Source organism: Aotus nancymaae, unplaced genomic scaffold, assembly GCF_030222135.1.
Source record: "Aotus nancymaae isolate 86718 unplaced genomic scaffold, 86718_ANA_hifiasm-v0.15.2.pri h1tg000108l, whole genome shotgun sequence".
Lineage (NCBI taxonomy): Eukaryota > Metazoa > Chordata > Mammalia > Primates > Aotidae > Aotus > Aotus nancymaae.
The window spans coordinates 34,284,013-34,310,207 of NW_026988523.1; the positions used below are offsets into that span (position 1 = coordinate 34,284,013).

A 26,195-nucleotide genomic window follows, 5' to 3' on the forward strand; every position below is an offset into this window, starting at 1 on the left:
GGGGCAGGTTTTGGTTGGCCACACTCCCTGTCCGAGGTAGGCTCAGACCATTCATCGTTGATCCCATGTGCAGGACCCACACCCAGAGCAGGGGGAGAAGCTTCTGGGAGGGCCCCAGGAACCCTGGAGACCTGCCTGTGGGGCATATTGCAAGTCTGGGCCAGCCAGACATGCTGAGAGGAGACAAAAGAGCAGGGGCGGAGGTGGGATAGCCCCAGGCACGCCAGCCCACGCCCCACATTGCACAGACGTGGCATCAGCATTTTGCCCTTTGTTCACACCTTCATGTCTATTTCCATGTTTCCCCTTTATTTCTTAGTAAGAATTCGTTTTCCAAAACTGCCAGCTTTATCTCACATATACCAAAGAGTAAGGGGGAGAAGACACTAAAAAATGGAACAGAAGTTCAATCCCAGGCCCAGCTCCACTGTCTCGGGCTGTGTGATTTTGGAAAAGGAAAAAGTCAGAGTCCCTGGGTTCCCACTCGGCCAATACTGTACTGCTAAACAAACCTTCACAAAGCAGCATTATCCCCTTTATACAGGCGGGAATCAAGGCTCAGAAAGGTAATCTAACGTGCTCAAGATCCCACAGGTAGAGAGTGACAGGTGGGATTCCAGTTTGACTGCAAAGTATGCTGGGCAAAGTCATTTCATCTTTCTGTGTCCCCATTTCTTCAGTTTTAAAATGGAAACAATAATGGGGCTATTGCAAGGATCAGATGAAATAATATATGTGAAAACACGTGGCAAACCATGAAACACGCCACCATGTTATCTTCCCTTGATCCACTGCTTCCCCACTGACCCTCCCCAAGCAAGGCTCTGAGCCCCTCTCTCTCTAGTGTTCTCATCAAGAGGTGCTGAGAGTTAACTTTGCCAAATGAATCCAAGTCCTTGGCCCCCTGCCCTTCCTGGCACACTTGGCCAATACTCAACAGGACATATAGCGCGGTTCCTGGAACATCCCAGATCTGCTAGAACAACACCCAACCCAAGCCAGCTGTCCTGAGGACAGCCAGCCCCTGCAGCAGAAGAGCTGAGGAGCCAGAGCTACCACTGGCTCAGCTCTGATGTGCCTGGAAACTCACCAAAGGCATCACGACGGAAGGACATTGCTGGGCACGTCCCACTTAGCAGACACAGTCAGTGCCCAGATGGAAAGCAGCCATGGTGAAGGGCAGGGCACCCCCCAACTCAGAAATCTCAGCCGCAGCACCCCAGGAACAGCAAGTCCAAGTCTGTTCCCGGCTTTCCCACCCCATCGTCCTCTAGCACACAGCATTATTTTCCCTTCTGGGAAGTGACTCTGTGGCTTCCTCATCCTAGTACAGCTTGATTCACCTAAGCAGGACATGCCAGGTGGAATAGGCAGGTGGCCTGGCCTCTTCAGAGAAGGCTGGACAAGCCCAGGAAGCAGGGAACTGGGCTGAGCTCCCACAGGCTCAGGCTGAGTCGTCTCTGCCCTCCGCTGATAAAGGGCACAGTTTCATGCTCTCTCAGAGACAATTAGGGTAAGGGAAGGGCACGGAATGGGGAGTCAGAAGCCCTGGGGCCAACTTCTGGCACTGCTACTCACTGCTGCTTGACCTCGAACAAACTACTTCCCCTCTCTGAGTCTCGGTTTCCTCATCTGTAAGCAAGAATTTCGAGCTCGATCACTGAAGTCCATTACAATACTCACTTTCTGTGACATCACATATCTAGGTGGTGATCTCTCAGAAAGTCTCACACAGTCCCTAACACAGACCCTCAACAAGCCCAGAAACTAGAAGCTGTTAAAGATAAAATAACGTAGCAGGAAGCAGGCAGCACGTTCACCTCTCATCTCCTCGGGGAGCCATCACTGCCATTAGCTTGGGCTCCCAAAGACCTTGCCTATGGCTGGACGCTCCTGGGACTCACCTGGAAGAAAAGATTTAAAATCCTAAACTATAAAGGGGGATTCATCACATCACTTGGCTGTCAAATAACAAGACACTGTCCAGATCCTGAATTAGGCCATGAGAGAGAGAGCTGATCCCCGTCAATGAAAGCTGTTAAACTCCTTGTCACCTGTTTATCTGGTAGCAAGTGAACACAACAAATGCCAGCATTCATCACAGCTCAGCTGCCAGCAAAGGGATGTCCTGGGCATGAGAGCTGGTGCCAAGCATGGGGTCCTTGGGCCCTTCCCTCAACACCAGAGAACAGAAAACTGAGCAAAGAAGACATCTCTCTAGCCCCTTGCAGTGTTGGGCTCCAGACAGGAAGCTACAGTGAGAAACTGAACCCAGGAATAGACAGGAAAGCTTTGCCACCTTGAACAAGTCCCTTTGTCTCTGGGCCTTATTTTACTACCTGTAAAATGAAGATAAAAGTAGTATCAGATTGATGCAAGGGATAAAATATAGTCATAGACATGTGCTGTATAAAGGGCACGCAAATGAACTGGGTGATGGTGGAAAAAAAAGAGGTGGTGCGTCGGAGCCAGCTTCAGCCATCTCCTGCTGGCTTGGAAGAGTCAACATTTTGCATGTTCAGGGATTTTGATAGCTAGTTGATATCCCATTGATAGACTGAAATCAGCCATAGTGGGAATATTTACACTACAGAAATGGTCAAACACTACAAATTAGGGCTGTTCTTCCCCTTCCAGGGAGCTGATTGTTAAACATGTGCCAGCACGCCACTGTGTATAACGATAAGAGTAATGCAACAGGAGGCAATTTGTTCTTGCTTCAAACACATTCACCATAATTTTCTACATCCAAATAAATGTTAGCTGCTTCACGACAATAAGCTTAGGAAGTCACAGTGTTTTCTAACACATACATTTTCTTCATTGTCATGAACATCAAGCGGTCTGGGATCTCCTCCTCTCTCTCTTGTTCCCTCTCTCGCCACGTGACACGCCTGCTTCCCCTTTGCCTTCAGCCATGAGCGAAGGCTTCCTGAGACCTCACCAGAAGCAGAACAGATGCTGGTGCCATGCTGGTCCAGCTTGCAGAACTCTTTTCTTTCTAAATTACTCGGTCTCGGGTACTCCTTTATGACAATGCAAAACCTGCTAATACACCTCTACTATGTGCAATGCACCAAAGACTCAAGAAAAAAACCTTTCCTGACTTGTTTCCAGGGTGGTGGAGGAGTGAGAAGGTGTACACTGCGGGAGCATTCCGGGAATGGAGGCGGAGTGCCCCTTGCTCTGCTCAAGTTGTGGGGGTCCAAGCCCCAAATAGGAAGGGCTCTACTCCTCCCTGAGAATTAATAAGTTTTACAGTTATTACATGACATAACTATTTTTCCTGGCCACAAGATGCATCCTTCACAGAATTTAGTACCAAATTCCCTTTGCTTCTTTCCAAAACCCAGATCCACTCTTGGGGATGCAAATTTGCCGTAGTTGAGAGCAGGTCCCAAAGCTGTCTGATAAAGGCAACAGCCCTGAAGTGTCTGAGCCCAAAGGCACAAGGTAACTAGTTCAGGTTGCAGCAGACAATTGGATGTACAAGACCACTTCAGTTTCCATCTCATTATTCAATAACGCTTTACCAGGAACAATAAGATGCCAACTTTTTCCCTTTAAGACACGTCCATGTCTCTGCCTTGGAGAATGCCAGGATTTGAATTTTAAAAATGAAGACAAAAAGAAGAAAGATAATATCCAAAAGCATCCAGGCAAAACAAAAAAAGGAAGTTACCGTCAAAGGAACAAAAGTCAAGGTGACCTGATACTCTCCAGACAGTGGAACCAGGTCATGAAACCTATGCCAACCAAGTCATTGCCCAAATATAGAGGCAAGAGAATGTCATTCTCTCATACATACAGGTTCAGAAAATACATCATGGCCAGGCGCAATGGCTCACACCTCTAATCCCAGCATTTGGGAGGCTGAGGCAGGCAGATCACTTGAGGTCAGGAGTTTGAGACCAGCCTGGCCAACATGGTGAAACCCTGTCTCTACAAAAATACAAAAATTAGCTAGGCGTGGTGGCACATACGTGTAATCCCAGCTACTCAGGAGGCTGAGGCAGGAGAATCACTTGAACCCGGGAGGCAGAGGTTGCAGTTTAAGCCGAAATCTCGATGCTACACTCCAGCCTGGGTGACAGAGTGAGACTCTGTCTCAAAAAAAAATTGTCTACATACCATTTTCTTTTTTTTATTGAGACGGAGTTTCACTCTTGTTACCCAGGCTGGAGTGCCATGGCATGATCTCGGCTCACCGCAACCTCTGCCTCCTGGGTTCAGGCAATTCTCCTGCCTCAGCCTCCTGAGTAGCTGGGATTACAGGCACGCGCCACCATGCCCAGCTAATTTTTGTATTTTTAGTAGAGACAGGGTTTCACCATGTTGACCAGGATGGTCTCGATCTCTTGACCTCGTGATCCACCAGCCTTGGCCTCCCAAAATGCTGGGATTACAGGCGTGAGCCACCGTGCCCGGCTACATACCATTTTCAAAAAAATGTTTGAGACACATCAACTATCTGGAGAGGAATCAAAATACAAAATTCAAAAAGGGGAAGTTGAGGTACTATAAAAGGATTGAAAGTGAGCAATAAGCCAGTGAAGCTGGGTGTGGTGGCTCACACCTGTAATCCCAGCACTTTGGGAGGCTGAGGCAGGCGGATCCCCTGAGGTCAGGAGTTCAAGACCAGCCTGACCAACAGGGAGAAAACCCATCTCTGAAAATACAAAATTAGCCGGGTGTGGTAGCGCATGCCTGTAATCCCAGCTACTCAGGAAGTTGAGGCAGGAGAATCGCTTGAATCTGGGGAGTCGGAGGTTTCGGTGAGCCAAGATTGCACCATTGCACTCCAGCCTGGGCAACAAGAGCAAAACTCCATCTCAAAAAAAATAAAAAATAAACTAGTGAAGTCTAAATTATAAATTATTGTTGTAAATTTGGTTTCAAGTTGGATGTTAGTCATTTATATAAAATTCTAGAACAAGCAAAACTAATTTAAGGTGAAAGAATTCAAAACAATTGTTCCTGGGAGAGCAGGGATTGAGTGGGAAGAGTTAAAAGGAAACCTTCTAAAATAATGAAAATGTGTTCTATCATGATATGGGTTTGTATTATACAGGTGTGCACATTTGTTAAAACTCATTGTACCGTACTCTTAAGATCAGTACATTTCACTGTATGTGATTATACCTGAATTTAAAAAATAAATATCTTAACAATATTGAGCCAGGTGTGGTGGCTCATCCTTGTAATACCAGCACTTTGGGAGGCCAAAGTGGGCAGATCACTTGAGGTCAGGAGTTTGAGACCAGCCTGGCCAACATGGTGAAACCCCATTTCTACTAAAAATACAAAAATTTGCCAGGCATGGTGGTATGCACCTGTAATCCCAGCCACATGGGAGGCTGAGCACAAGAATCGCTTGAACCTGGGAGGCGGAGGTTGCAGTGAGCAGAAATCACGCCACTGTACTCCAGCCCAGGCAACAGAGGAGAAAAAAAATCTCAAAAAAAAAAAATTGAATCTTCCAATATATGAATATGGTATAATCTCTTTGATAGTTTTTTAATTTCTCTTAGCAATGTTTTGCCAGTTTCAATGTACAGATTTTATGTGTCTTTTATCAGATTTATCCCTATTTCATATTTTGATGGCATTGTAATTGGCATTATTCATCTCAATTTGATTGCTCATTGCTAAGAAATAGAAATATTGACTTTTGTATATTGATCTTGCAACTTTATTGAACTCACCTATAAGTTCTACTAACTTTTTTGGAGAATCCATCCAATTTTCTACATAAGAGTATCATGTCATCTATGAATAAAGAGACTTTTATTTCTTCTTTCCCAATTTAGACACCTTTTTTTTTTCTTCTCTTATTGCACTGTCTGGAACCTCCAGCAGAATGTCAAGAGGTGATGAGAACAGACACCACTGCCTTATTCCCAGTCTTAGGGGGAAAACATTTAGTATTTCACTGTTACATGTGTTGTTAGCAGTAGGGCTTTTACAGATATTCTTTATTGGGCTGAGGATATTTCATCTACATTAAGCCATTTTTGCAATGCTATCAATACTTGAGACTGGGTAATTTATAAAGAAAAGAGGTAATTGGCTCACTGTTCTGCAGGCTTTACAGGAAGCATGGTGCTGGCATCTGCTCAGTTTCTGGGGAGGCCTCAGGAAGCTTACAATCATGGCAGAAGGCAAAGGAGGAATAGGCATGTCACACGGCAAGAGTAGAAGCAAGAGAGAGGGAGAGTGGGGGGAAGGGGCCACACACTTTTTTTGTTTTTTTAATGAATTCAGACAAGGTCTCACTATGTTGGCCAAGCTGGTCTCAAACTCCTGGGCTCCTCCTATCTTGGCTTCTGCCACATACTTTTGAACAGACAGATCTCGTGTGAACTCAGAGCAAGAGCTCACTTATGGCCACGTTGATGGCCCAAGCCATTCATGAGGGATCTGCGCCCATGACCCAAACACCTCCCGACAGGCTCCACCTCCAACACTGGGGATTCCATTTCAACATGAGATTTGGGTGAGTACAAATATCCAAACTCTATCACTGTCTTTCAAGCGTGCTGACAGATTTTATCAAATGTGAATATAGGCTGTGTACCTAATTAGTCATGAGGAAAATGCAAATAAAATGCCAATGAGGGCCAGGTAGGGTGGCTCACACCTCCAGTCCCAGCACTTTGGGAGGTCGAGACAGGCAGATCACTTGAGGTCAGGAGCTCAAGACCAGCCTGGCCAACACAGAGACTCTGTCTCTACTAAAAATACAAAAATTAGCCCAGCATGGTGGCGTGTACCTGTAGTCCCAGCTACTAGGGAGGCTGAGGCAGAAGAATCACTTGAACCCAGAAGGCGGAGGTTGCAGTGAACCAAGATTACGGCACTGCACTCCAGCCTGGGTGACAGAGCGAAACTGTCTCAAAAGAAAAAAACCCAATGACATACCACTACATACCTACTAAAATGACTAAAATGGAAAAGACTGATCATATAAAGTATCAGTAAGAATGCACAGCAACTGTAACTCTCATTCACTAGTGGTAGGAATGCGGTACAACCACTCTGGAAAACAATTTGGCAGAGATTTCTTTAAAAGTTAAAAAGGTAGGCTGGATGCAGTGGCTCAGGCCTGTAATCTCAGCACTTTGGGAGGGAGGGTGGATCACCTGAGTTCAGGAGTTTGAAACCAGCCTGACCAACAGGGTGAAACCCTGTCTCTACTAAATACAAAAAATTAGTCAGGCATGGTAGCGGGTGCCCATAATCCCAGCTACTTGGGAGGCTAAGGCAGGAGAATCGCTTGAACTCAGGAGGCAGAGACTGCAGTGAACCAAGATCTCACCATTGCACACCAGCCTAGGCAACAAGAACAAAACTCTGTATTAAAAAAAAATTAAGGTTGGGCACAGTGGCTCACACCTGTAACCCCAGCACTTTGGGAGGCTGAGGCAGGCGGATCACCTGAGGGCAGGAGTTCGAGACCAGCCTGACAACATGATGAAACCCCGGCTCCACTAAAAATTCAAAAATTAGCCCGGAGTGGTGGCACATGCCTGTAATCCCAACTACTTAGAAGGCTGAGGCAGGAGAATCGTTTGACCCTGGGAGGCGGAGGTTGCAGTGAGCCCCATCGCACTCCAGCCTGGGCAACAAAAGCAAAACTCCATCTCAAAAAAAAGTTAAAGAGGTGGCTGGGCATGGTGGCTCACACCTATAATCTCAGCACTTCGGGAGGATGAAGCAGTCCTCAACCTGCCAAACTCCTGGACTCAGGAATGCTTGAGCCCAAAAGCTTGAGACCAGCCTGAGCAGCATGGAGAAACCCTGTCTCTACAAAACACACAAAAAATTAGCTGGACATGGTGGTTTATGCCTGTAGTACCAGCTACTCGGGAGGCTGAGATGGGAGGATCACTCAAGCCCAGGGGGTCGAGGCTGCAGGGAGCTGTGATCATGCCACTGCATTCCACTCCAAGCAAGAGTGAGACACAGTTTCCAAAAAAAAAAGTTAAGCCAGGCCCAGTGGTTCGTGCCTGTAGTCCCAGCACTTTAGGAGGCTAAGGCAGGCAGATTGCTTGAGCCCAGGAGTTTAAGTTCGCCCTGGGAAACATGGCAAAACCCAGTCTCTACAAAAAACACAAAAAGTAGCTGGGTGTGATGGCGAGCGCCTGTGGTCCTAGCTACTCAGGAGGCTGAGGCAGAAAATCGCTTGAGCCCGGTAGGTGGAGGTTGCAGTGAGCCGAGATGGTGTCACTGCACTCTAGCCTGGGCAACAGAGCTCTGTCTCAAAAAAAAAAAAAAAAAAGTTGAAAAGATACTTACCTCAGATAAATGAAAGCAGATGTCCACTCAAAGACTTATACGTGTTGTACATGAATGTGTATAGTTGCTTTATTTGTCATATCCAAACACTAGAAACAACCCAAATATTCATCACCAGGTGAATTGGCAAACAACTGTGGTATATTCATACCACGTGCCCGTGAGAAAACGGGAGGAACTACTGATACCATCAATAATGTGGATGAATCTCAAAATAATTATGTTCAATGAAAGAAACTCCTGGGCTCAAGTGATTCTCCTGCCTCAGCCTCCCATGTAGCTAGGACTACAGGTGTTCGCCATACCTGGCTAATTTCTTTTTTACTTTTAGTAGAGACAGGGTCTCATCATGTTAGCCAGGCTAGTCTTGAATTCCGGACCTCAGGTGATCCGCCTACCTTGGCCTCCCAAAGTGCTAGGATTACAGGCATGAGCCATGGCATCTCGCCAGATTTTATTATTATTATTTTTTGAGACAGAGTTTCACTCTTGTTGCCCAGGCTGAAGCGGAATGGTGCAATCTCGACTTCACTGCAACCTCCACCTCCCAGGTTCAAGTGATTCTCCTGTCTCAGCCTCCTGAGTAGCTGGGATTACAGGCATGCACTACCACACCCAGCTAATTTGTATTTTTAATAGAGATGGGGTTTCTCCATGTTGGTCAGGCTGGTCTCGAACTTCCCACCCCAGGTGATCCGCCCACTGACTCAGTCTCCCAAAGTGCTAGGATTACAGGCTTGAGCCACCACATCCCGTCTATTATTCTTTATATAAAATCCTTGAAAATATAAACATCAATAGTGACAGAAAGCAGACCAGTGGTTTCTTGGGAGTGAGGGTGGGGAGTCAGGGATAGGTGAGAGGAGGGATTACAAGGGGACATGAGGACACGTTTGAGACTGATGAATAAGTCCATGGTGAATGTACTGTGGTTTCACATATGCATACATGTCAAAACTCAGTAAATTGTACTCTTTTTTTTTTCCTTTATTTGAGACAGTCTCACTCTGTCGCCCAGGCTAGGGTGTAGTGGTGCAATATCGGCTCACTGCAACCTCCACCTCCCGGGTTCAAGCAATTCTCCTGCCTTAGCCTCCCAAGTAGCTGGGATTATAGGCGCACACCACCACGCCCAGCTAATTTTTGTTATTTTAATAGAGACAGTGTTTCACCATGTTGGCCAGGCTAGTCTCGAACTCCTAACCTCTAATAATCTGCCCGTCTCAGCCTCCCAAAGTGCTGGGATTAGAGGAATGAGCCACCGTGCCCCCCAAATTGTACATTTTAAATATATGCAGTTATTATATTCTAGTTATATCTCAATAAAGTTGTTTGGAAATACAATAACATTTTAAAGAGGCTGTTAGTGTTACAAATCATGATTAAAATAGCATATACATACATTCATGGGTGAATAATAAGTAAAAAAAAAATAGTTAGCTGGGCGTGGTGGCAGGTGCAGTAATCCCAGCTATTTGGGAGGCTGAGACAGAAGAATTGCTTGAACCCAGAAGGCAGAGATTGCAATGAGCAGAGATAATGCCACTGCATTCCCTGGGCAACAGAGCAAGACTCCATCTTGGAAAAAAAAAAAGAAGAAGAAGAAGTCAAATAACATACACATGATATTAAAAATAACTTGGCCAGGCACGGTGGCTCATGCCTGTAATCCCAGCACTTTGGGAGGCCAAAGTGGAAGGCTCATTTGAAGCTAGAAGTTCAAGACCAGCCCTGGCAAACTTAGTGAGATCCCCATCTCTACAAAAAAATTTAAAATTAGCCAGGAACAGTGATGCGTACCTTAGTCCTAGCTACTCCAGAGGTTGAGGTGGGAGGATCACTTGAGTCCAGGAGTTTGAGGCTGCAGTGAACTATAATCATGCCACTGCATCCCAGCCCAAGTGACAGAGGGACACCCCGTCTTGAAGAAAAAATAAGTATGCAGGGCTCGGTGACTCATGCCTGTAATCCCAGCACTTTGGGAGGCCTAGGCAGGTGGATCACCTGAGGTCAGGCGTTGGAGACCAGCCTGACCAACATGGAGAAATTCTGTCTCCACTAAAAATACAAAAATCAGCTGGATGTGGTGGCATACACCTGTAATCCCAGTTACTCAGGAGGCTGAAGCAGGAGAATCACTTGAACCCAGGAGGCAGAGGTTGCAGTGAGCCGAGATTGCATCACTGCAATCCAGCCTGGGAGAGAGATTCCATCTCAAAAAAAAAAAAAAAAAAATTGTGAACTTCGAATCCAGCAGACACTGGGCTTCCTATTTTAAGAGGCGTCAGTGCCAACCTGTCACAAGGTAGACATACCCACTGGCTTCCCAAGTCACAATCTTGTGACTCCTCCAAATACTCAGAGCCAAGAAAGCAGGGCAGCACCCCTCCCAGAGGACAAAGGAGACCCACCAGTCCCTATGTCGCTGTCTGTGTCAACCCTTACACTAGTACCGCACTTGATATGTTCACATCCATCCGGAGCTTTGACCCTCATCGCCCATGAAGGCAGGGACTGGCTGCCTCCCAAACTGAGAGGGTGCCACCACATTCCCACATGCCAAAGACACCCCCCTCAGGGAAGGCAACAAAACCCAGGGTTTCTGGCACAAGCTTGAACTCCTCCATCTCCCCGACTGCTGTGGCCAATCAGTCCCCAGGTTCCGTGGAACCTTCCACGTCTAGGATTATTTCTGAAAGGGAAACTCCGTGATGGCAGGACCCATGTCTCTCTTGCAGCTATGTCCCTAGCTCCTAGAGCCACAGCAGGTGCTCAGGAAGTTGAGTGACTGAATGCATGGTGAGACAGGACCACAGAAGACATGCTGGAATCAAATAGGTGATCACACCATGCAGTAGGCGTTTCCTCACCTCCAACACGGAGGTTGTGACTCGGCTCCTGTGCCCGGAACCTCTGCTCCGCTTCAGGCAGTGAGCCAGTTTCACTGATGGGAATATGCCCGGGATCAGGTGGGATGGGTCGGAAACAAAGTTGAATGCCACCAGCGACCCATCTGCTTTCCAGCAACCCTCTCCTTCAGCCTGTGCTACTTCTTGCATGGAATTTTGCAGAAGCCTCTTAGCTGGCCCCGTGGACTCTACGTTCTCCCTGATGTGACTGTGTCCTTCCTGCCCTTCTTCTTTTTTTCGAGATGGAGTCTCGCTCTGTCACCCAGGCTGGAGTGCAGTGGCATGATCTCCACCTCCAGGGTTCAAGCGATTCTCCTGCCTCAGCCTCCCAAGCAGCTGGGATTACAGGCAGCCGCCACTATGCCCAGCTGATTTTTGTATTTTTGGTAGAGACGGGGTTTTGCCATGTTAGCCAGGCTGGTCTTGAACTCCTGACCTAAAATGATCTACCCTCCTTTGCCTCCCAAAATGCTGGGATTACAGGCGTGAGCCACTGCGCCCAGCCCACACTCGACTTCTGTATACTCAGCAAGGTTTGTAGCCCAAAAACTGCCTCCCACATTCATCAGAGTTGGCCCCAATGAATTTTGGCATTTCCATGACTGGGATTATTCAGTCATTTGCTCCCAGCTCCAGAGAGGGATTTCCAAGCAGCAATGCCAGTGCCCCTGAGACAAGGGGTCAGTGCTCACCTGGGTACGGCAGGCCTGGGGTGTCATGAAAGCCCAGCCTCCTTCCCAGAGAACTAAAGTTCTCTTTGGCACTGACTTCAGGCTCCCGGGCACCTTGGGGGGCAACTATTTCTCATCAAGAGAGCTCCTTAAGGAAGAGCCCTGTGACCTGTTCATCTTTACGTCCCCAATGGCTGGCACCCAGCAAGGGTGATGGCAGCAGAGCAGAGAAGATCCGGGCAGAAATGCACAAAATTCAGTTTGGGTCACACTGAAACTGTAATTTCTTTGGCTGTCCCCTTATCTGTGAGAACCAGCAGAATTTGTGGGAGGATTACAAAGCCAGGGCCAGAGAGTTGGAGTGCTTAGGCTTGGTCTGGGGACAGCAAGGAGCTGTCCCAAGGGACTTTGTGCCACACCCATAGGACTGTGCAGAAGGGGCCCTGGTCAGGAGTCGGGTGGCCTGGGTTAGACGCAGCACTGACACTAACCCTGTAACCTCTAACCCTGGAGAAGTTGTTTCACTTATCTGAGTTCTTGGCATCTACTAAATGCAGATGAAATCCTATCCTCACCCACCTCATGGGGTGGCTGTGAAGAATCTAGAAGAAATTTGGAAATGTAAAAAGGCTGCATATATATTACAAGGGCAGGGCCGGGCATGGTAGCTTACACTTGTAATCCCAGCACTTTAGGAGGCCAAGGTGGGAGCACTGCTGACGTTCAGGAGTTCAAGACCAGCCTGGGCAACATAATGAGACCTTGTCTCTACTAAAAATGAAAAAAAAAATTAGCTGAATGTAGTGGTATGTGCCTGTAGTCCCAGCTACTTGGCAGGCTGAAACAGGATTGCTTGAGCCCAGGAGGTCAAGGCTGCAATAAGCTATGATCACGCCACTGCAGGCCAGCCTAGGTGACAGAATAAGACCCCGTCTCAAAACAAAAAAAAAGGGAGGGGGCACTTGCTGTGGATCACAGCCTTTCATGGGGCCATCCCAGAGGTAAGGCCCTCAACCCCGATCCTACCTCCAACATAACCAGGCCTGTTGCTGTGGGTGCAGCACAGGTAACCTCTGTAGGACATTCTAGCCAGGTGGGAGGTGGAACAGGGACTCCCAGTCACCATGACACCCTAAGTCCTTCTAAACCCCACCCATGCCAGGTTGGCGTTGGGGAAATGAGAGAGGCGCAGCTCTGAGTGTGTGCTCCAAAGAGGTTTATTAACATCCACACTGGGGAGCCCTGAGTTCCTGCCCAGAACAAGGGGCTGAGAACATCCAGTCAGGATGCAAGGCCGCCACAGGCTGAGGGGACTGGCGCAGGGGAGACCTGGGGTTTCTCCTTCAAGCACAGCCACGTCATCCTCCTTTGGAGCCTCCTACTGAAGAGTATGGCTGTCTTCCCCATGGAGAAAATGAGATCTCCAGAGGTTTCCTGGCTTGCCCAAAATCCACCAACCACCTCCCCAGAATCTAGACCCCTCTCTGTCTGTTCCTCACCTCGGCCAGAATCGGGGAACCCCCATCCTGCAGAGTCAGCCCCACCCCCACCTCAGCAGGCCCCAGTTCACTCCTAGAACCTAGTGACTAAAGTCTGGCGCGGATAAATTCTATCAGGGTCTCCAGCTGCTCCTCCAGGCGCTGCTCATCTCCATGGTTCTCGATGACCCAGTCAAAGTCCCCAAAGTTGTCCAGGCCACATTCTGACTCAGCGTCATCCACCCCTGTGGAGGAAGCGTGGCGAGGTCCGGTGCTCCAGACAGACATCAGGCATCGAGGCCTGCCAGCCCCAAGTGGAGTGGGCCCTCCCCAGCCTCTCCCCGGCTGCTACCCACCCAGAAGGTATCTCCCTACCCCTGAAACACTGCAATGGCAGGTTCAGCCCACAGCCACCTGAGCCCCACAGCTGGTCCATGCTGACTTAATTCTTCACTTGCTACTGCCTACAGAGTGAATCGGGTCATGTAAAACCACACACAACCCAAAAGGGCACTGTGTTTTCATTTTCTGTCAAGCTGGTTGTGTCCTTTTCTATCCTTAAATCTGATTCAGTCCCCTCAGAGGGCAGCATGTGCCAGGTTAGAACCAGAGGGTCAGGAGGCCAACTCCTCCTCCCACTCTCTGTGACCCTGGGAAAGAGTGACCTTTCAGGCCAGGGCCTCATCTGACCACAGGTAAACTAATGACAGCATCTACCCGCTCTATCTGTTTTCATGGTAAAGTGAGACAGTGCATAGAAAATGCTTAGCACAGCCCTGGACCACGTGAGTGCCCCAGAAATGAGCGGCATTAGTAGTGGTCATACCCATCGGACCTGAACTGCTCCATGTCACAGTGACCTAGGGCAGGAAGGACGCCTGAGCTGTGCCTCTGAAGTGCACAGAGCGGGTCCTGGGCTTGGGCCAGTGAAGCTCCCAGAAAAACTTCCTCTCCACTACTGACTCCCACCTCCGCTACCGACTCCCACCTCCGCTACCGACTCCCGCCTCCATTATCGTGTTAAACAGCAGTGAGCTTTGTCAGGTTTGCCCCTAAACACCGTCAGCCCCTACCGGACTGGAAAGCAAAGGTGAAGGACCATCGGGGTGGGTCCCAGCCAGACCACCAAAGAAGCCCGCTGGCCATGAGAAGATAGCCTTGGCCCCCAGGACACCCTCCACCATGCCACTCCCTAATCAGGAGGCCTTAGATTTCCCTTTATCATCCCTCACTCACTCCCCTCAGGCCTCCCAGGGAAACAGCACGAGACCCAGAGGAAACCGCAGGGTGGGTGACCTGTGCCCTACACATGGAGCAGCTCACCTGGTGTGAACACCCAGCCCCGCTGCTGTCGGCTCTGCTCCAACGCTACAACACGGACCGTCTGCGTCACAGCCCCATAGGCTTCCTGAAACCACTGGATGTCAGACACTCTTCGTGTGTCACTCACCAGCTACAGGGGAGGGACACAGACAGGTGACCAACATGACAGGATGCTGGAAGTGAAGGGAGGTGGGAGGACTACAGAACCCAGGGCAGTGTGGGGTGTGGCTCTATCCCCCATCACCACGAGCATGTCAGCAGCTGGACTCACTATTCACAGATTCATTCATTCATTCATTCATTGAACACACACCACTGAGTGCTGACTCCACGTCAGGCAGTGCTGCTGACAAGTTCATTCATCCAATTTTTAAGCAAGTATTATAGGAAGTACCTACTGTGTGCTGGGCACTGTGCTAGGTGCTAAGGCTAGAGTGGTAAGCAAAACAGACCCTGTGCCTGCCCTCTCAGAGCTTACGGTCTAGTGGGAGAGGCAGGCACTGAACAAATGTTCAGTGATCAAATAACAGTGTGATCACAGTGTATGTCAACAAGTGTCTCAACCTCAACACGGCTGAAACTCAACTCCTGATTTCCTCTCCAGTCCTGTTCCTCCCACCTTCCCTGTGTCAGAAAATGATAATTCTGTATTTGTCCAGCTGCTCAGAACAAAATCCTTGGTATTGTCCACAGCCAAGCCATAAACAAATCCTGTTGGCTTTATCTTCAAAATACAAGCAAAATTGACCCCTTCTGCCTACTCTACCTTCACTGCCCTCACGCCCCAACCACAGTTATTTCACCTGTTACAGAAAGGTCCTGGCTGGGTGCGGTAGTTCATGCCTGCACTTTGGGAGGCCGAGGCAGGAGGGTCATTTGAGGTCAGGAATTCGAGACCAGCCTGGCCAAATGACAAAACCCATCGACTAAAAATAAAAATTACTTGGGCATGATGACACATGCCTTTAATCCCAGCTACTCGGGAGGCTGAGATATGAGAATCGCTTAAACCCAGAAGGCAGAGGGTACAGGGAGCCGAGATCGTGCCACTGCACTCCAGCCTTGGTGATGGAGTAAGACTCTGTCTCAAAAAAAAAAAAAACCAGAATGGTCCTCCACCCAGCCCCTCTGCTTCTGCTCCCATCTTCCCCCACAGCAGCTAGGGCCAGCCTTCTCAATCTTAAATCAGATCACACCTCTCCTCTGCTCAGAACCCTCTGGTGACTCCCCATTTCACTCAGAATAAAATCCCAGCTCTCCCAAAGGTCCTGCCTGGGAGGTCTGACCTGACCTCCCACCACTCACCCTCACCCACTCTGGCCACCTGGCTCATTCTCAGACAGACCAGGCACACTCACCACTCAGGCCCTTGCACTCCCTGCTCTTTCTCTGGAAAGCTACTTCCCCAAGTATCTGTTCAGTTATCCCTTACTTCCTTTTACTTCCTTCAGGTCTTGGTTAGACATCATCATATCAGCGTGGCCTTCCCAGGTCCCCTTAATAAAACAGCAAGGCTTCTCGATCTTCCTCATATCCTAGGCCTACATTATTTCACTCCCTTAGCATTTACCTCCACCTGACATATTCTGTCTTTATTTTGTGTCTATCTCCTCTCTACCCTCAGCCATCATGTAAGCTCCCTGAAGGAAAAGACTTCATTGCATTTTTGACCTGGAACCATTCCTGGCATAAGTAGATACTCAATATTCACTGCCAGAATCAATGAGGAAGACAAAGGGTAGGGTGCTATAGGAGCACCTGCCAGGGAGCACAGTTAAGCCCTGAATATTAGGGAAGGCTTCTCTGTGGAGGTGTCATGTCAACTGAGCTGGAGCTAACCAGGGAAAGAGAGAAAGAAAGGCGGTCCAGACAGACGGAAAGGCATGTGCAAAGGCCCTGATTCCAGAAGGAGTTCGACTGACCAGGAAGAAGGCCAGTGTCGCTGCAGCTCAAGGAGTAAGGAGGCTAAAAAAGTAGCAGAAACTGGATCACACAAGGCCCAGAAGTTCATGTGAAAGATTTCCATTTTGTTCATGAGAACAATAGGAAGCAACTGAAGTATTCTAAACAGAAGAGTGACATCACTTGGCTCATGTTTTTGAAAGGTCAGTCTGGGCCAGGGGCAGTGGCTCACCTGTAATCGGAGCATTTTGGGAGACCGAAGTAGGTGGATCACCTGAGGTCAGGAGTTTGCGATCAGCCTGGCCAACATGGTGAAACCCCATCTCTACTAAAAATACAGAAATGAGCTGGGTGTGGCAGCAGGCACCTGTAGTCCCAGCTACTCAGGAGGCTGAGGCAGGAGAATCACTTGAACCCCGGAGACAGAGGTTGCAGTGAGCCTAGATAGCACCATTGCACTCCAGCCTGTGGGACAAGAGTGAGACTCCATCTCAAAAATAAATAAACAAACAAACAAACAAACAATAAAAGGTCAGTCTGGCTGCTGTGTAATGACAGACCACAGAGGGCAAGAGCCACAGCTAGAGACCAGTGTGGAGGCCACAGGCCAGAGATGGTGAGGGCTTGGGCCAGGGTGGTGGCAGTGGAGACAGAGAGAGATGGACACAGCAAAGAGCTAGGGAAACAGGTGTTCTTCAGGCTGCCATGGAGCTCTCTTACCCAGATGGGCTGGGAGATGCCCTCCACGACCTTCCTGCAAAAGAAGCCTGGGTCAGCCTGGCGTTTCTCCTCTCCCCAGCGGATCATGTCCTTCCGAAAGGCCTCCTTGTAGGTGCTGGCATCCAGGAGTCTCTGGAAGTTCAAGCCATGCTCCTGCCCAAAAGACATTATGTCTATGTCACCAGCCTTTCAACCTCAGTGGTCTCTCCTAAAACCGCAGAAGAACCATCCCTCAACCTCACCTGCCTCCCGCAAGGCTGACGCAAGGATTAACGAGGTTTCAGCTAGGACAAAGGTCTGCAAGGGAAAGAGCCCCAGCAACTAAGAAATTCCGATCACTGGCAGACGGAAGAAAGGTCTGGGGATAATCCAGAAAGTGTTTCCATTTGTCTTTCAAGTGTGTGATGTGGTTTCCCTTTTGCAAGTTTTACCTTCCCAATTATTTCTGGCTTAAACTAATCCTGAAATTAGTTTGCATCCCCTGGGCGCAGGCTTAGCCTTCAACCAAAGTGGGAAATCAGGGGGAACAAAACAGCATTCCATGTCCTCCCACTAGCATCATTTGCCCCCATCCCAAATCCCAGGGAGATTGTATGTCTCCTTCTCTCCCCCTTACCCCTTCCCATCCCCAGATTCCTGGTGCCTTTGCTGAAACAGCATCACTCCTTCTGGCTCTGGGCACTTACAAGGCCTCCCACACTCAGAGGACCCCCCAGGCAGGAGAGGCTACTCTGACCACCCTGGAGAGCTCCTTTCTCCCCTCTCCAAGCAGAAGGGTCCATCCAAAGGGATCCAGGATAGCAGGGGTCTGAAAAGCATCACCCAGTTCAGGTTCTGGCTCCTCCACTAACTCACTGCAGCAAGACCTTCTCCCCTCAGGCTCTCAATTTCTTGATCACCCACCTGCTCCCCCTGCTGCAAGAGAAGGTCAGCAGCCACCTCCTGCTCCTGAAGTGGTTTCCCTCCCGGAGCATCATGGTCTGCATGTCGGTTAGATTTCCCCTTGTGACTTAGGAAATCAATAAGTGAACATTTCATTTTGGTTTTGTTTTTTAATGGGAGTTGGGGACAGAATGTGGTGCTGGACTTCTACAGAGCAAGGGCAGTCTGGCCTATCAGGGTCTTCCACGGAGGTTTTAAAAATGCAAACTCCTGCCCCTTTCTCCTCTCGCCCCCAACCCAACCCCACCAGTCTGACTCAGTAGGACTGAAGCAAGACCTATCTGAGAACTTTGGAAGATCAGTTTTGAAAGTGCTCCTGGAAGGCCTTTGGAAGTGTCTGGGCCCCACTGGGAAGGCTCAGTGCCTCTCCCTTCACCTCTTCCTTCCTCCCATCCCCCTACCACCATCCCACCACTAGAGTCTCTCCCAGTCTATCTCCTGGATACAAAGAAATTCTGTATCCAGTTTCATTTGGGAAAGAATCCTGCTTAAAAGTTTTGAAAACCAGGCCAGGCAAAATAGCTCACGCCTAAATCCTAGCACTTTGGGAGGCCACAGAGGGAGGATCGCTTGAGCCCAGGAGTTGGAGACCAGTCTGGGCAACATAATGAGAGACTCCCATCTCTACAAAAAAAATTTTTTAACTTAGCCAAGCATGGGCCGGGCACAGTGGCTCATGCCTGTAATCCCAGCACTTTGGAAGGATGAGGCAGGCAGATCACCTGAGGTTGGGCGTTTGAAACCAGCCTGACCAACATGGAGAAACACCATCTCTACTAAAAATACAAAATTAGCTGGGCATGGTGGTACATGCCTGTAATCTCAGCTACTTGGGAGGCTGAGGCAGGAGAATAGCTTGAACCTGGGAGGCAGAGGTTGCAGTGAGCCAAGAACATGCCATTGCACTCCAGCCTGGGCAACAAAAGCAAAACTCCATCTCAAAAAAATTTAAAAAACGACGGCCAGGCGTGGTGGCTCACACCTGTAATCCCAGCACTTTGGGAGGCCGAGGCGGGTGGATTTCCTAAGCTCAGGAGTTCAAGACCAGCCTGGGCAACACAGTGAAACCCCATGTCTACTAAAATACAAAAAATTAGCCAGGCCGTGGTGGCATGCACCCGTAGTCCCAGCTACTCAGGAGGATGAGGCAGGAGAATTGCTTGAACTCGGGGGATAGGGGTTGCAGTGAGCAGAGATCGAGCCATTGCACTCCAGCCTGGGCAACAAGAGTGAAAGTCCGTCTCAAAAATAAAAAAAAAAACAACTAGCCAGGCATAGTGGCATGCACCTGTATTCCTAGCTCCTCGAGAAGCTGAAGTGGGAGGATCAGGTGAGTCCAGGAGGTCAAGGCTGCAGTAAGCCATTATGCACCACTGCACTCCAGTCTGCACGACAGAGCAAGACCTTATCTCAAAAAGAAAAAAAAATTAAAACACTTAATTTAGTTATTCCTACAATTCCTCAGGCTGCCAACCTACAAATGGGTCTGTTCAGCTGGTAAGAGATGACCCAATGCTTCCTACAGAGGCAGAGCTGGCATACAGAAGGGGAGGCAATGCATTTTATGTGGCTCCAGAGGCCACACTCAGGCCAACTGACCAAGGGGCCAGAGCACACGTCCCAGAAGGGTGAACCTAGAGGCCAAGGGCAAAATGTGGGCGACGAGAGGGCTCCTCACCATGCAAGAAGCTGATCATGCCTACCAGGTTCCCTGTCTGAAGTCTAAGATTCTGAGAGTTCCTACTGACTTATTTTTTATTCTATTTTAGTTTTTTTTTAATCCATTTGGTTCAAAATGCAAAGATACACATTGATTTACAGTGAAAAATCTCTCTCTCACCCTGTCCCCTCCCTGGGGGCAACCAATGGTAGTTTCTAACGTGTCTTTCCCACGCAGTGCAAGAACACATCCAGGCACTGAAACAGTGCCGGACGCGAGACAGGCACCCCAGAAATACTTGTTAAATAGCTGAATATATGAGCAGATATAGTTATGATTCTTTACAGTTCTTGGTCACAGAGTCCTTCCTGGAGTGCCTCTTCAGTTTTAGACAAAGGGAGCATTCTCTACACACCACAATACATCTTGGTTTTGTCTTTTTTTTTTTTCACTTAATAATATATTTTGACAACTTCTGGGACTAAATGTCTTTTTTTGTTGTTGTTTACTTTTTAAAAAAAATTTTTTAAGAAATAGAGACGAGACTTCGCCATGTTGGCCAGGCTGGTCTCTAACTCCTGGACTCAAGCAATCCACCTGCCTCAGCTTCCCAAAGTGCTGGGATGACAGGCGTGAGCCACTGCGCTCGGCCTGTACTAAATTTCTAGGAGCAGAGTTTCAGGGGCTGTGTCAGGCCAGCTGAGTGAGGGCACGGTGTGAGGAGACATGGGCAGGTCCTTACTAATCACACAGCATCAGAGCTGCCAACTCGAGCGTCAGCAACCTTTCCTGGGCACACCTTCTGGAATGTGCTTGAAAGGGAGGGAGGCTATTAGCAAAGAAACGTAAGCTAAAAATGCCCCCGAAAGGTCCACTCACAGAAACCAAGAGCTGGCCACCACCCAGCCAGCACTGGTCACGGGGATCATACCAGTGACTCAGGCAGCAGCCACAGCTAAAAAGTCCAGGAGCCGGCCCCTCCCACCACACCAGATGCCACAGAGCACCACCTACCTGAGCATACTGCTTCTTGAGTGGTCCAGAGAGCCGGAGGACAGCACAGACATCAGCTCCGAGTCTGTGGGACAGGGAGATCAGAATCCAGTTAACCTAGAATTTCCAGGAGCTTCCAAGTCCCAGGAAGGGAGTCTAGAGGCCTGTGTTGAAATCCCTTTCCTACTACTGGTATTATGTAACTTTCGTAGGTCTCAATGTCCCTGATCCCATTTCCTCATCGGAAAATGGGAGTAACACTTTCTGTTCTGTCTCCCACACAGGATTATTACGAAACTCTAATGAATATAAAAGAGCCCTGAAACGAACAGGTAAAACCTATAAAGTGATAATTACAGTGTGAACAGGCACAGCAATATTCTGGCTGGATTAGGTTATTACCCAGACCCTAAACTAATTATCTCACAGCCAGATGTATTTCAGTCTCCACTGACTTGGTCACCATAACGTAAATCATTTACTCATTCACTGGTTGAACATGGTGGCTCACACCTGTAATCCCAGCACTTTGGGAGGCCAAGGCAGGAGGATTGCTTGAGGCCAGGAGTTCGACACCAGCCTGGGCAACATAGTAAGACCCAGAGATACCATCTCCACAAAAAAATTTAAAAACTAGCTGGGCATGGCAGCATATGCCTGTACTCCCAGCTACTCGAGAGGCTGAGGTGGGAGCATTGCTGAGCCCAGGAGTTCCAGGCTGCAGTGAGCCATGATTATATCACTGCATGCCAGCCTGGGAGACAGAATGAGACCTACCATAAAAAAAAAAAAAAAGCAAATTTAAAAAATGAAACAAAAATAACTCATTAACTCTTTTTTTTTCTTTGAGATGAAGTCTTGCTCTGTCACCCAGGCTACAGTGCAATGGCACGATCTTGGCTCACTGCAACTTCTGCCTCCCAGGTTGGAGCGATTCTCCTGCCTCAGCCTCCCAAGTAGCTGGGATTGCAGGTGACTGCCACTACACCTGGCTAATTTTTATATTTTTAGAAGAGACAGGTTTTCGCCATGTTGGCCAGGCTGGTCTCAAACTCCTGAACTTGTGATTCGCCCACCTCAGCCTCGAAAAGTTCTGAGATTACAGTTGTGAGCCACTGCGCCTGGCCATTTTTTTTTTTTCTTGAGATGGAGTCTCACTCTGTCACCCAGGCTGGAGTGCAGTGGCGCCATCTTGACTCACTGCAACCTCCACCTCCTGGCTTAACTAACCATTTATAGGGTGCCTTATTTGGATGTAGATGATACAAATGTGAGTAAGATACATGCTTCCTGTCCTTGCCTTGAGATGCTCACAGATACACTTAACGCACGGGAAAATCAGTGTTCCTTTTTTTTTTTTTGAGACTGAGTCTCGCGCTGTAGCCCAGGCTGGAGTGCAGAGGCACAATCTTGGGTCACAGCAACCTCTACCTCCCGGGCTCAAGTGATTCTCCTCCCTCAGCCTCTCAAGTAGATGAGATTACAGGCGTGGGCCACCACATCCAGCTATTTATTGGATTTTTTGTAGAGACGGGGTCTCGCCATGTTGCCCAGGCTGGTATCCAACTCCTGGTATAAAGTGCCTTGGTAGGAACCATTACTAATGCTTCTTAGAGAGACCTGCAGCTGAAGGTCTTGAACCACGAGTGATCCACCCTTCCTGGCCTCCCAAAGCGTTATGATTACAGGAGTGAGCCACCATACCTGGCAATAAGTGTTGTTTTTTTTTTTTTTTTTCTTTTTTTAAGCCCAAAGCTTTACTGTTTGTTGTCAAGGTTTTGGTTTGTTTTTTTAAGAGTCAGGGTCTTGCTGTCACCCAGGCTAGAGTGCAGTGGTGTGATCACAGTTCAGTACAATCTTGAACTCCTGGGCTCAGGCAATCCTCCTACCTCAGCCTCCCGAGTAGCTGGGACTACTGACACACAGCACCACACACAGCTCATTTTTTTTATCTTTTGTAGAGACAGGGTCTCACTATCTTGCTCTGGCTGTGTTCTTGTTTTCATGTTTCAGATGAGGAAACTGAGGTTGCAAAAGGAGGATTGACTCCCTCAAAGCAACACTGTAAGTAGTGAATCCAGGATTGATAAAATAAATATAGCCAATATTTAGTTCCTGCACCTTTGCGAGGTGCCAATAATTATTCTAAGCCCTTCACACACATTATCTCATTTAATCCTTAACAACCACCCTATTATTATCCCCATTTTATAGGTGACAAAACTGAGGCATAGGCCGGGTGTGGTGGCTCATGCCTATAATCCCAGCACTCTGGGAGGCCAAGGCGGGCAGATCACCCGAGGCCAGGAGTTCTAGACCAGCCTGGGCCACTATGGTGAAATCTGTCTCTACTAAAAATACAAAAATTAGCTGGGCATGGTGATACACACCTGTAATCCAGCTACTTGGGAGGGTGAGACAGGAGAATCACCTGAACCCGGGAGGCAAAGGTTACGGTGAGCTGAAATCAGACCACTGTACTCCAGCCTGGGTGACAGAGCAAGACTCCATCTCAAAAGAAAAAAAAAAAAAAAAAAAAACGGAGGCACAGAGTGAATAAGAGATGTGTACAAGATGGCACACTAATCAACAGTGAGCCAGGATTTGCATCCCAGCAGTGTAATTCCAGGGCCTGTGCTTCTGACCATTATTCGACGTCAGAGTGTGGAGGTGGGGAGAAATGCAACTCAGGAAGAGTGGTGAAAAACTCAGGTGGTGACCTCTGCTCTGGGCTCTCCCACACCTTTGTAGATGCCCTGTGGTACCCAAAAGCAGCTTCCTGGTACCCCCACCACACTAGCCTTCGAGAGGAGCCCCACTCCACTTTCTCCCCATCATCTGCTCTCCTAGCCCAGGTCTCAGCAAAATGCTCCCGCACAGAAAGATCTTGCTTTGACAGAAGACTGAACAAAAGGGTATTATTATTTGGGGAGGCAGTCAGAAAAAAAACAGAAAGAAACCAGTCCTTGGCACAAGACAAAGCTGAATTTGTTTGGGTTTTTTTTTCTTTTTGTTTTCATTATATATTCTTTTAACTGCTGAGATGCCCATCATGAACCACAAAGCTGAATTTGAATCCTGGATTTGCCACTTCCTTTGTGTCCGGCAAAGTTTTTTTGTTTGTTTGTTTAACTTCGTACATTATTTTATTTTACTTTGAGACAGGGTCTCAGGCTCTGCTGCGTGGGCTGGAGGACAGTAGCGTGATTATAACTCACTGCAGCCCCTGGGCTCAAGCAATCCTCCCACCTCAGCCTCCTGAGTAGCTGGGACTACAGGTGCTTGCCATCGCGCTCAGCTAACTTTTTAATTTTCGTATAGAGACTAGGTTCTTACTACCGGGTCTTATATAGGGTCTTACTATAATGCTACATAGTTCCTAACAAACAGGTGAAGAGGATCTTTTGTTTTTGTTTTTGTTTGGGACAGGGTCTCACTCTGTCGCCCAGGCTGGAGTGCAGTGCCGCAATGTCGGCTCACTGCAACCTCCGCCTCCCGGGCTCAAGCGATTCTCCTGCCTCAGCCTCCCAAGTAGATGAGATTACAGGAGTGGGCCACCACGCCCAGCTATTTATTGGATTGTTTATAGAGACGGGGTCTCGCCATTTGCCCAGGCTGGTATCCAACTCCTGGCATACAGAAAGTGCCTTGGTAGGAACCATTACTAATGCTTCTTAGAGAGACCTGCAGCTGAAGGTCTTTGGAGAGGTGGTCACCTGGTTTTTGAGGCTCGCGTGTGCAGACTGCTGTTTATGTGATGGTGACATTTTACCTTCCCCAGCCCAGTCCTCCTCCTGCCTTGCAAACGAAGGACCCCTACTCCAAAGCTCACTCCGTGACACCCAAAGCCCCCCTCGTGTCACGTGGTGCGGAGAGCTCCCCTTCCACCTTTCCCGCCTCACGGACACCTGCTCTGCAGCGCCTCGGTCACGAAGTCCTTCCCGGATTTCCTCTTGCCGCTGAACAGCAGCACCAGCCGCGGGGCGCCTCCCAGCGGGGCCATGGGGCCGCCACGCTTCGCGGTGCCTGAAGCTGACACTTCTCCCTACTCCTAAAATCCGGATACCGGAAGGAATGGACGCGGCCACTGGGCGGAGCGGCAACAGGGAGCCATCCCGCCCCTCCTCACCATAGCTGCGGACAGGGCTGACCGCCCGCGACCGTGCGCTCAACTCATGTCCAAACAGATACTGGGAGAAAAGGGTAAGACATGTGGAGAGAAAAGCGGTTCCTTCCCAGGGCAGCCTCCCCTAGTGAAGCTCCCCCTCCCGAACTCACTTAGAACAGTCCAGCCCCGCCCAGAACCTTCGCTCACAGCCGGGCCTGCTCAACTGACACCCGGGGAGGAACCGGACGCGACTACCTTCCTCCGAGGGGGGTGGCGTCTGAAATTTCCGGAGGTGAACCCCATGTTCTCTTCCGCGCAGCCCTAAAAACATTAGGGAAAAAAATATCTGGAGCGCGATCACGTTGGAGACGTTTTCAAAACTGCCTTATTGTCTGTGCGTTATAGTGCATGTGCCACAGCAAATCTGCGCGCGCCCCACAGTGGGAATGGGTCTTCCTGGGGGCCCTGACGCGAGCGGCGTGTCTGGCCACGTCATGTCGGGGGAGGAGCGGAATCCCGCACTTGCTATTTTTTTGTCAGGCTGATTTATAACCCGAGACGCCACTGCGATTTGGACCTTTAAGGCCGGCGAGAAACCTTCGATCCCTTTTTGGCCGCAGCCGCCGGCCCAAAGGTTTTCGGAAGCAAGAGCACTTGAAACGGCGTGGGTGACATCAATAGTATAGGTGAAGGGTGGGTTGAATCCCTGGGTGAGATTGCCTGGTCTCATCCGAAGTCCGGCTCCCAGCCAGGAGTTTGAGAGACAGAAAAAGGGGTGGTGATCTGTCCTTTCCCTGATGCCCGCTTCTGCCTCTCCCCGCAGCAGCTGACGCGTAGCCCAGCTGAGTACATGGAGTTGTTTTTGGCTATGACTTGCCGCCCTGCATTTTTCTGAGCATGTTAGAAGAGAGCCTGCAACTCATTACTGCCTCCACTAGAGAAAAAGTGTAGTGTGGAGACTTAGGGAGAAACCATTAATTTCCTGAATGTTGAAAAGAGGTACAGAAGAGTGAATGCAAAAAGAACAGACTCCAGGAGGGCCTGTGTGTAAGAACAGACTCCAGTGTGTGTGTGTGTAAGAACAGACTCCAGGAGGGTGTGTGTGTATAAGAACAAACTCCAGGAGGGTGTGTGTGTGTGTAAGAACAGACTCCAGGAGGGTGTGTGTGTGTGTAAGAACAGACTCCAGGA

The 26,195-nt window shown here is 48.9% G+C and overlaps 1 protein-coding gene across 1 annotated transcript; it reads right to left on the minus strand.

The window, feature by feature from the left end:
• Positions 1-13,079: 13,079 nt before the first annotated feature.
• PMVK (phosphomevalonate kinase) lies at positions 13,080-25,171 on the minus strand. Its single transcript, XM_012476319.3, has 5 exons — positions 24,805-25,171; positions 20,918-20,981; positions 17,302-17,454; positions 14,680-14,809; positions 13,080-13,601 (listed from the first exon to the last, which is right to left on the minus strand). The coding sequence occupies exons 1-5, from the start codon at positions 24,897-24,899 to the stop codon at positions 13,465-13,467; spliced, it is 579 nt and encodes a 192-aa protein (XP_012331742.1). The 5' UTR covers positions 24,900-25,171; the 3' UTR covers positions 13,080-13,464.
• Positions 25,172-26,195: the final 1,024 nt, after the last annotated feature.

Bases quoted from the DNA above. Each gene is read 5' to 3' on its own strand.
- PMVK (XM_012476319.3), bottom strand. From the start codon at position 24,899: ATGGCCCCGCTGGGAGGCGCCCCGCGGCTGGTGCTGCTGTTCAGCGGC. The intron at 20,982-24,804 runs GTGTCCGTGAGG...CCTGTCCCACAG, and splicing joins ACCGAGGCGCTGCAGAGCAG to ACTCGGAGCTGATGTCTGTG. The intron at 14,810-17,301 runs GTAAGAGAGCTC...CCTCCCCTGTAG, and splicing joins GCATCTCCCAGCCCATCTGG to CTGGTGAGTGACACACGAAG.